This window comes from Macrobrachium rosenbergii, chromosome 13 (genome assembly GCF_040412425.1).
Source record: "Macrobrachium rosenbergii isolate ZJJX-2024 chromosome 13, ASM4041242v1, whole genome shotgun sequence".
Classification (NCBI taxonomy): Eukaryota; Metazoa; Arthropoda; class Malacostraca; order Decapoda; family Palaemonidae; genus Macrobrachium; species Macrobrachium rosenbergii.
In genome coordinates, this window is record NC_089753.1 from 40,939,602 (window position 1) to 40,951,412 (window position 11,811).

Consider the following 11,811-nt stretch of genomic DNA (forward strand, 5'->3'; position numbering starts at 1 on the left):
AACAAGATGTAGGTATAATTCTCATCACGAGTGTGAGAAACAGTATCCGAGCACCGTATCATTCAAAAAATTCTGGTCTTTTTTGTAAAATCTGTTTTTCTTTTATTTTTAACGGGATTTTAACGAGCAAAATCTGGGCGCGTTTCGATTATGAGTTGGTGAAACAAAATGCAAAATGCACATCGGAATTTGGAAGGACAAAATGTAAGTGTAAATCACAAAATCTGCGCCATTCTCATCGGGATTTAAAGAACAAAATCTTGATGGTACTACGAAACCTGCATCATTCTTATCCTGATTTTAAAAACCTGGATTGGGTGTTTGTGTATAAAACTCACGCTTTTTTTTTTTTTTTTTTTTTTTTTTATACTGATGGGTTGGGAACAGACTACAAACTTGAAGCAAGCTCAGTAATATTTTAGATTCTTTTTCAGTTACTGTTAAGTCCTCGTTAGTTATAACCCTTTAATCTAGACAAAAAATAAGATTCGTAACTGACGCGAATCAAGCAGGTATTTTCTTGGCACGTTTGATGTCAAACGCATCAATTGGGAAATGGGCGGAGACAATGAACAAGCTGGTGAACGGCAGAGCACCTGTTGCAGTCGTCACCTGGACACCTGTCCCGGAATCTATTGTCGTAAGAAGGCCCAGTGGACTTAAAGGCCCAGGAAGGAAGAGAGGCTGCCTCTCTTAGATTTTCTCTCTGTCACTCTCTTTTTTTTCCTCTTTGTTATTGCTTTAGTGGAGGGATAAGAACAGAATGATTTTGTGATTACGCGAAGGAGAGTAGAATTTCTGGAATCTTTGCTTGCTCGGATTGGGAATAGGTTAATTGAAGATCGCCTGGGGAGATCTTCGCTCCACCTTCAAAGGTAAGCTGAGGAAAGAATGAAATTCCATTCTTTTGAAGAAATTCTGATTTTGAAAACGTGCCATGGATCGATGGAAAGCGCAGATAGAAATTGCTGGAACGGAGTGTACTGTAACTGCGTAAACTCCATAAACTCAAACGACATCCGGCTCCGTAGGGGGTTAGTGCCGTCAGTGCCCCCGTTACATTCCTTTTACTGTACCTCCGATCATATTCTCTTTCTTCCATCTTCCTTTCCACCCTCTCCTAACACTTGATTCATAGTGCAACTGCGAGGTTTTCCTCCTGTTACACCTTTCAAACCTTTTTACTGTCAATTTCCATTTCAGCGCTGAACAACCTCATAGGTCCCAGCGCTTGGCCATTCGCCTAAATCCTATATTCTATTCTATTCTATTCAAACGACATCCGGAATCGGAAATGGGTACATCCCCAAAATCTGACCGACCCCACCCAGCAGCGACCTGACTATTAACTAGTGTTGCTGGTCCAGTCAGTCATGATCATCCCGAAGAAAATCAGGCAGAAGTTCGTTACATCATTTCCTTTCATTCATTTCATTTCATTTCACTTCATTTCATTTCATTTCATTTCATTTCACTGATATCAGGATACAGGAAGTTGGTGACTTTTACTGTATCGCCGCTGATATTCTCTTTCTTCAGTCTTACTTTCCACACTCTCCTTCTCAGTTTCCCTTTTAGCGTTGAATGACCTCAAAGGCCACAGTGCTTGGCCCTTGGCTTGAATAAGAACAGGAGGTTGAAATGACTACAATAAACCTCTAAAACATTCCAGCATATCAGACTGAAAAATGTATTAAACGTCATTTTCCAGGCAGTGAGATATACTTCGCTATTTTTCCAACAGTTTCCAAATGCACGTATTAGTTTATCCACTAAATAAACTTAGGACATGGCGTGTATCTCTTGACTTTATGTCATTCACCTGTGAGTCCTTATTTGGGAAATAAAGTCTTTCACCTGTGAGTCCTTATTTGGTAAATAAAGTCTTTCACCTGTGAGTCCTTATTTGGTAAGTTGTCTTGTTGGAAACGAATTCTTCATACAGTATTTTTTCAATTTTTTCTTTTTTAATTGTTTGGCGCGGAGGGGGAGGAGGGTGTGAGGGGATGGGGTGCTTGTATGTGCGTGTGTGCTTGTTTTTTTTTTTGGGGAGGAGGGATGTCGTTCTTAGTGAAAATTACTAAAAACACCAGTTTATAATGCAGAACCAAAAGTTACCATTAGAAAGAAATAATCGCTTTAATGTAATAATTATTTTTTTAATTGACTAGAGTCCGACAAGGTAATATTTATCAACTCCATTACCAACACCGTTCAAGTGATAGACTTAAAAGGACGGAAGTGTAAGTTCATTCTCTAGGATGTTTCAGAACCATTGCAAGTTATTTCCCCGTAAGGGGTTAGTGCTGTCAGTGCACCTCATGCGGTACACTGTAGGCATCACTTGAGGTTCTTTGCAGCGTCCCTTCGGCCCCTAGCTGCAACCCCTTTCATTCTTTTTACTGCATCTCCGTTGATATTCTCTTTCTTCAGTCTTACTTTCCACCCTCTCCAAACAATTGTGTCACACTTTCAATTTCCCTTCTATCGTTGAATGACCTCAAAGGTCACAGTGCTTGGCTTTTGGCCTAAATTATTATATTCAATTCCATTATAAGTTATTTAACAGAAAAGAAATTAAATAATATTTCCATGAATTATTTTCGAACAGTTTCAGAAAAAAAAACGCTTAGTGACAGGATTTTATATTGTATCAGGTACTACAAATTATAAAGATATCTGAAATATCTCGTCGCCCTTGTAAAAGAAAATTACTTTTTGTACAGATCTGATTATAGCAAGATATAATTAACGTTGATATCTTGCCGGCAGCACCTGTATCTAAGACAGGTGTGAAATCTTTATACGTATCTTCTTGGTGCTTCTTTGTGCTTATTTCATCAGGGTATTTGGGCGTTAAGAATCTTTATAGGTGGATGAGTCTGGGTTTTATATAAGTATATGTGTGTGTGTGACGTTTATATGTAGTGATATATATATATATATATATATATATATATATATATATATATATATATATATATATATATATATATATATATATTTATACTCAGAAATGGTTACCAGTGAGTAACCATTACGGAATTTACAAATGGCTACCAGCGATTAACCATTACGGATTTTCTTTCATTTTATAGATGCATGTGTAATACACACCATATGGTATGGGTACCATGTGTATATACACATATTTATACCTAATATGGATACATATATAGTTATATATATATGTGTGTGTATATATATATAGTTTTATATATGTATATGTATGTATATATATATATATATATATATATATATATATATATATATATATATATATATATATATATATATATATCATGTGTGTATGTGCGCATGCATTTCAAGGTCATGACAGTACTCTCACAAAAAAGAGGGTGATATATAATTCGAATCCTTTGTAAGAATGGAATGATACAGGTATGTTATTTTAAACCCATTTTACCTAAATATTGAGATACATAACATGTATGTGGTACTAAGTCGAATGTAGTTGCTCAAAGCTCCTCGTCGGGCGAGTCGGTAGAGTTGTCGGCTAGCACTCGCTAGGCCCGAGTTCAAGTCTCCGGCCGGCTAATGAAGAAGTAGAGGAATTTATTTCTGGTGATAGAAATTCATTTCTCGCTATAATGTGGTCCGATGCCACAATAAGCTGTAGGTCCCGTTGCTAGGTAACCAATTGGTTCTTAGCCACGTAAAATAAGTCTAATCCTTCGGGCCAGCCCTAGGAGAGCTGTTAATCAGCTCAGTAGTCTGGTAAAACTAAGGTATACTTGTAGTTGCTCAAAGCTGTTTGGGAGAAAATAATGCGATTAGCAACTTAATTCTAACGTACTTGCTTAGCTGGGAATAAGAGAACCGGCAATCTAAGTCATGTAACTAAGGTAAGGGTAATTTTGCCAGTACTGTATGAGGTTTGTCTCGCCTTCTCTTCATAGACAAGAAGATTTAAACCACAGTGTCCACTTCAAAGCGACTGATTTAAAGTGGTGTCTGTGCCATCACCTGAGAGAAAAACTGACTACATTCAAACGTGTTTACAGTCAACCGCCATTATATGTTTGGGTTATGCTTCGCAAAGTTCTTCATTGGAGGGGGGGGAGAACTCTCGGCTAGCACGCTGTTGGCCCAGAGTTCGAGTCTCCGACCGGCTAATGAAGAATCAGAGGAATTGATTTCTGTTGATAGAAATTCATTTCTCTCTATAATGTGGTTCGGGTTCCACAATAAGCTGTAGGTCCCGTTGCTAGGTAACCAGTTGGTTCTTAGCCATGTAAAATCAATCTAATCCTTCGGGCCAGCCCTAGGAGAGCTGTTAATCAGCTCAGTGGTCTGGTTAAACTAAGATATACTTACTTTTTTTCACCATGACAACAAAGAACCAAGGACTTCCCATATTTTTAATCCCTGATTCTTCTTTAATAGTCGACTTGGCAGTGAAGATATATATTTGTAAGAATATATCTTTATATATTTGTTATTCTCATAAAATAGGCTACTTAAGCTTTCTAAAGACGCGGAATATGTTGGTAAACCTTTTTTCTATTAGGAAAAAGAATAGAAATATTTTAAAAAATCTCAAGTGACGAGAGAATTGTCTTATGTAATCAATAACCATGGATAACATTTTTACATCCTAGTAGCGTTTCAGTTATTATCAGGATTAATCATTGAGTAATAATGTATCATCATCGTTATTATCCCACACATTAATGAAATGTGCGATAATAAGTAGACGCTGAACATCTGTGTGGGAGCTATTTGTAACAGTGGCCCTATCCAAAAGCCAGTAGATTTAGCTCTCATTGGCGTAGCTGGTATTCCATCAGATGGGGCGGCGTAGGTGGGGCCAAGATATTTTTTGGGGGGGCCACAGAAATTACACAAAACTAATGTGCCAATTCTGTAATTAGTAAAATATATACTATTCTCAATTGTATATATCCATGTGAATGAAGGAAAATCATAGTATTATAATTAGTAAACCTGTATTTGAAATTATAGAGATCAAATTTCAATTAATCTTCAACTCTTGCTGTATGCAAATGTATCAAATACTGTAAGGGTTAAACTTTAGCTACAAAGGAAATTTCAACTGGGGGTGCCGGTGGGGGGACCAAGCATCTGACTTGGGTGGGTGGGTCTCCCTGCGCGCCCCCTCCCCCTCCATAGCGACACTACTGTTAGCTCTTTAGAAATATCTGTCCAGAGAAATACATTTTTCCTCCGAGCGAAACAGAAGCAGACTATGTCTAAATTACTGTGATGTTTATGCAGCCGCAGAAAAAAACACTTTGTAAACAAATGTAAGGAATTGATGGCAGTCCATTTATCCCTACCTTTCTTATTTTGTTTATGGGAGACTAAAAAAATGATAGGAAAATATATTGGAACCCAAGAACATAGGAGTTGATAAACCTGACTTTTAAAACATAAATAGATTTCGTTTAAAATTTGTGTCAAAGAGAAGAAAGATACAAATAAATTTGTAATTAAATTTCGTGTCAAAGAGAAGAAAGATACAAATAAATATGTAATTAAAATTCGTGTCAAAGAGAAGAAAGATGCCAATAATATTAATTAAAATTTGTGTCAAAGAGAAGAAAGATACAACAAATTTTTAATTAAATTGGTGTCAATGAGAAGAAAGATACTAATATTTTTGTAATTAAAATTTTTGTCTAAGAGAAGAAAGATACCAATAAATTTATAATTAAGATTCGTGTCAAAAAGGAGAAAGATGCAAATAATTTTAATTAAAATTTGTGTCAAAGAGGAAAAGTACAAATAATTTGTAATTAGAATTTGTGTCTAAGAGAAGATACGAATAAATTTGTAATTAAAATTCGTGTCAAAGAGAAGAAAGATACTAATAAATTTGTAATTAAAATTCGTGTCTAAGAGGAGCAAGATACAAATATAATTTTAATTAAAATTTATGTCAAGGAGAAGAAATATACAAATAATTTTGTAATTAAAGCTCGAGTCAAAGAGAAGTAAGCAACAAAAAAGAATTGCCTGATCATGTTAAAAACTTAATGGTAAGGATAGGTGCCGAAACACACCTGCGCGTAATTGGTTTTTTTTTTAATCACCTGTGTCATCCTACATAGCTCTCTAGGATAATGGCGTCACGTGGAGTGACTCAGAACGCCCATATCATCACCCCGAGAGGGTCTGTTACTACTACTATTACTATTATTACTATTCCCCGTAGGGGGTTATTGCCGGCAGTGCACCTCATGCACTTAAGTTCTTTGCAGCGTCCCTTCGGACCCTAGCTGCAACCCCTTTCGTTCCTTTTACTGTACATCCTGTCATATTCTCTTCTAACTTATTTTCCACCTTCTTCTAACAATTGGTAGCTCTTCGTTGGGGAAGTGGGTTCCGTCCTCAGCTGGCACTCTGCTGGCCGCGAGTTCGAATCTCCGACCGGCCAGTGAAGAATAAGAGGAATTTATTTCTGGTGATAGAAATTCATTTCTGGCTATAATGTGGTTCGGATTCCACAATAAGCTGTAGGTCCCGTTGCTAGGTAACCACTTGGTTCTTAGCCACGTAAAATAAATCTAATCCTTCGGGCCAGCCCTAGGAGAGCTGTTAATCAGCTCAGTGGTCTGGTTAAACTAAGATATACTTACTTCTAACAATTAGTTCATAGTGCAACTGCTTTGAGGTTTTCCTCCCGTTACACCTTTCAAACCTTTTCCTGTCAATTTGCGTTTCGGCGCTGCATGACCTCATGGATCCCATTTCTTGGCCTTTGGCCTAAATTCTATATTCAGTTCAATTCAGTATTACTGAAATAGTAACAACAGTAATGATGGCAATGGTAGTTACTGTCACTGATACAAGTTTCTGATGAAATCCTCTGATTATGATTTATGGTCCTTCCAGACCAAAAAGTCTGACAAGAAAAGGTTTCAACAGCGAGATTAATCGTTCTGTATCGTGACAGGTAAATTGGTTAGATCACGTTTTAATCAAAGTCATTCCCCAAGAGGATGAGGCTGCTGTAATACCAAGAAATCTGAGGAAGAGGAACTTTACAACACCTATGTTAATTGATTCTGTCAGGTTAAATTGATGTTTTTCATTTGTACTGTTCAGGGCCACATGAAATTAGGTGTGATAAAATTACGCCCACATCCAAAGTGGACTTAAAAGCCTCTCTCTCTCTCTCTGTCTGTCTGTCTGTCTGTCTGTCTGTCTGTCTGTCTGTCTCTCTCTCTCTCTCTCTCTCTCTATATATATATATATATATATATATATATATATATATATATATATATATATATTATAAATATATATACAGTATATATATATATATATATATATATATATATATATATATATATATATATATATATATATAAAAGAATGGGTAACCAAACGCAGTACCAACATTCAAAGAACAAATTTTTGTCACTGTGCCATGTGTGACGAGTATGGCTGGCAATACATAAGAACCAAAATGGAGGGAAATGCCAAACACTTTACATATATTATAATTATCAGAGCAATACAGCAATTGATTGGATTTAATCATTCGAATACTACAAGACCCCTTTAAACGAAAATAGTACCGTTAGTACTTTAGAGTAAGTTTTTAGTTTTCCGTAAAAGAAAAATATTGTGCCGGCTTTGCTTGTCCGTACGCACTTTTTCTGTCCGCACTCAGATCTTAAAAACTACTGAGGCTAGAGGGCTGAAAATTGGTATGTTGGTCATCCACCCTCCAGTCATCAAACATACCAAATTGCAGCCATCTAACCTCAGTAGTTTTTTATTTTAAGGTTAAAGTTAGCCATAATCGTATTTCTGGCATCGCTATAGGTACCAACAACACATGCCACCACCGGGCCGTGGCTGAGTTTCATGGGCCGCGCCTAAAAGTTTCATGGGCCGTGGCTGAAGGTTTCATGCAGCATTATACGCTGTACAGAAAACTCGATTGCGCCGAAGAAACTTCGGCGCATTTTTTACCTGTTATTACTTTAAGTTAGATGCTACAGAAGGATTCCCTCCCTACCTCTCTCTTACTTTTAGGTGGAACTATGAGATTTTCTCACAGTTTCACCTCGAGATGGCTGTGTTTCTCATTTATTTTCTGGACTTACTTATCTTGCTGTCCAACTCCTCCAAGTTCTCCTTTTCTCTGTCTTACCTCTGAATGGCAGAAAGTAGTCCAGTGCTTGGCGCTATAGCCAAGGTTTCGTGATATATTCAGTGAATATATCACGAAACCTTGGCTATGGAACTGAATAAATGAATGAATAATAGTCATTCATTTGTTCACTTCCATTTTTTCTCGCAGAATTCTATCAAAACCCATCATGACTAGAAGAGTTTATTCCGCGTAGGGAGTTAGTGCCGTCAGTGCACCTCGTGCGGTGCACAGCAGGCGTTACTTAAGGCTCTTTGCAGCGTCCCTTCGGTCCCTAGCTGCAACCCTTTCGTTCCTTTTACTATACCTCCGTTCATATTGTCTTTCTTCCATCTTACTGTCCACCCTCTAATAACAATTGTTTCATAATGCAACTACGAGGTTTTCCTCCGGTTACACCTTTCAATCCTTTCTGCTCTGAATTTCCCCTTTCAGCGCTGAATGACCGCATAGGTCGCAGCGCTTGGCCTTTGACCCAAATTTTATATTGCATTCCATTCTATCTTCAGCGTTTTGCGATTCAGTTATACATTGTCTGTCTTTTATTTTATGATTAATCGTTATATTTCTCTCTTTTTATTTGCCAGATATATAATAGAGATAGGAAAAAACCAGCAGATATGAAGTTCAAAATATTTATTCTAGCCTTGGTGGCTGGAACAGCATCTGCAATCACTCTTGCTGAACAATATGGTAAGCAAAAATAATATAAATGTTAATGATAATAAGCCTGCCACTCTCTCTCTCTCTCTCTCTCTCTCTCTCTCTCTCTCTCTCTCTCTCTCTCTCTCTCTCTCTCTCTCTCTCTCTCTCTCTCTTTATATATATATATATATATATATATATATATATATATATATATATATGTATGTATGTATGTATGTATATATATACGTATATATATACTGTATGTGTATATATACACATATATATATCCTTCCCTAAAGTCATTCATTTATTTTCACTGTGTTCTGTTTACCTTAAATCCAAAGGCAAGTCTCTCTCTCTCTCTCTCTCTCTCTCTCTCTCTCTCTCTCTCTCTCTCTCTCTCTCTCTCTCTGTTCCAAAGGCAAGTCCTCTTCGCTGTCTCTTATTTGCCTCCCTTTTCCATCATCTGATTCAATGCTGCTGAATTTTATTCAAGTTCTCTTTAATTCGAACTTTGAAGCTTTTCATTTGCAAGTATTAAAAAGTGATGCTTTTATTTATATCTTATATGTAACCTCGATTCTCGCATATATATATATATATATATATATATATATATATATATATATATATATATATATATATATATATATATATATATATATATATATACTGTATATATATATATATGTGTGTGTGTGCGTGTAAAATGAAACAATTTTAACTTTCAATCTATATTTTCCAGCCCAAAACATGCGGGCCGCTGCCAGGGCAGGCAACGATACATATGTGAAGCTTGTGTTGGACACCAAAATTGTGCCTGTGGATAGTGCCGACCCAAACGGTAAATTGATGCTATAGGAGCTAGTATATGTATTATATGTATATATATATATATATATATATATATATATATATATATATATATATATATATGTGTGTGTGTGTGTGTGTGTGTGTATATATATATATAATATATATTTATATATTATATATACATATACATGCATATATATATATATATATATATATATATATATATATATATATATATATATATATATATATATATATATATATATATATATATTTATATATATACATATGTGTGTGTATACATATATAAATATATATATATATATACAGTATATAGATATATTTATAGATAGATATATAGATATATAGATAGGCAAACATGCATACAGACAGATAATGCCTAATGAAAATTCTTCTCCACAAGAAATTAAAAATATTTTATCGTAATTTATTTTTTTTTTATAAAGCATGCCTTCATTTATTCTACTTATTCACCACATCCATTATTGAATTACGGGCATATTTTGCTTTCCAAGAAATTAAATATAGGTAAATAGACAGATGAATAGAATTATTCATTCATGACACTTAAACTAATCCTTTTTTTTTTTTTTGGCAGGTTGGACCTCTCTTCACTGGGCCTCTTATTTCGGGAGGTCCAAAGTTGTCAAGTTGCTTCTTGATTACAAAGCAAACGTCACCCTTCGGACGAACTCAAGTGAGTGATTAACAGACAAATAACAAATAAGATATGTGGGATAGTTTTGGAATTTGTAATGTTCTCCAAATCTTAATTTTTTAATTATTTGTTTTTCATAGATATACCCTGTGAGATTGCCACCACCTGGTTTACTCTGAAACGCGTTTTTTTTTTTATGTTTCATTTTCTGAAAATATTTACTATTTTCGTTTAATATTTTTTACATTGTAAACTCATTTTCTGTAAACGATTTTTTTGTGGAAAAATGTGATTTTTATGAGATTATCTACTAATCCTCCGTTTTCTATGAATAATTTTTAGAAATGTCTAACATTTTGATAAATCATGTCATTCCATCAGTCTTGATAAGCTATGTCTCAGTTGGTTGGGCTGATCCAAAGGTACAAACCAGGCTTCTTGTTCCCGTTAGACTTTTTACCAGTCTTGTGGACCACTGTGGGCAAAGTCATCGTTGTGCAGAATCCAGGTTAATCTTGACCGTCCAGTCTTTTAAATGATACTGAAAGCACAGTATAGCATTCAGGTCATTTCACAAACAACCAAACATGTTCAGGAAAATATGGGGAAATAAAGGATGTTAATAGGACATTACATTGAAGATTGTTTTGTTATGTGTGAAGGATACTGCACTGAAGGATATTTGTTTTTTTTTTGAAGGATACTACAGTGGAGAATGTTTGTTTTGTGTGAAGGACATTGTCACACCAAGTTGGCATATGAAATACAGAACTTCATGAGAATTGACGTAGCATGTGATTATCTTCTATTCCTTCTTCTGTCTCGACTGATCTCTCCATTAAGGGTGATTTTATGATCTTCTTCCCCCCTTTTTTATTATAATTTCCTTCTTGTTTATCTTCTCTTTACCCACTTTATCTTTCTTTAATCCTTCCTGTTCTCCTCTCTTTACCCATTTCCTCTTCCTTCTTTGACGATTTCCTTCCTGTTTCTCTTTACCCATTTTCACTTTCTTCCTTGATAATTTCCTTCGTGCTCTGCTCTCATTACCCATTTTCTCTTTCTTCCTTAATAATTTCCTTCCCTTTTTCTCTTCTCCTTGCCTATTTTCCCTTTCTTCCTATGCGGGCAGTTTATCCCCTAAGGATAATTTTATGATCTCCTTCCTCCCTTCTTTGATAATTTCCTTCCTGTTTCTCCTCCTGTTACCCATTTTCTCTTTCCTCATCCATTGCAAATGATGTCTCCTCGTTTTCTTTCTGTTTCCTCAGAGGGTAATTTATGATACTTTTTTATCTCGTTTTCAGATATCACGGCCTTGATAGCTGCTGCCGCCAATGGTTCGTTAGAGATCTGTCAGATGCTCGTTGATGCAAATAGCGACATCAATGCACAGGAAAAAGATGGTATGTATTAAATGTAATTTCTGATTTTTAATACATGTGGCTTTATTAAACAATTGAAGGTTTTTCCATACCTGTTTTGTACATAAGTGAATAGATGTGTGTTATACATACTT

General features: G+C 35.6%; 1 protein-coding gene across 2 annotated transcripts in view; it reads left to right on the top strand.

Annotated features, from left to right (window-relative positions):
- Positions 1-398: 398 nt before the first annotated feature.
- The window catches only part of LOC136844679 (ankyrin repeat domain-containing protein 29-like), a 24,889-nt gene continuing 13,476 nt past the window's right edge, over positions 399-11,811 (top strand). The window contains exons 1-5 of one of the 2 annotated variants that reach the window (XM_067113927.1): positions 399-640; positions 8,737-8,842; positions 9,543-9,641; positions 10,233-10,331; positions 11,600-11,698. In XM_067113927.1, coding sequence (XP_066970028.1) covers positions 533-640; positions 8,737-8,842; positions 9,543-9,641; positions 10,233-10,331; positions 11,600-11,698 — 511 coding nt within the window. In that variant the 5' untranslated portion in view covers positions 399-532. Of the gene's footprint in view, positions 876-8,736; positions 8,843-9,542; positions 9,642-10,232; positions 10,332-11,599; positions 11,699-11,811 lie in introns of both variants that reach the window. The other variant, XM_067113928.1, reaches the window with a different exon arrangement.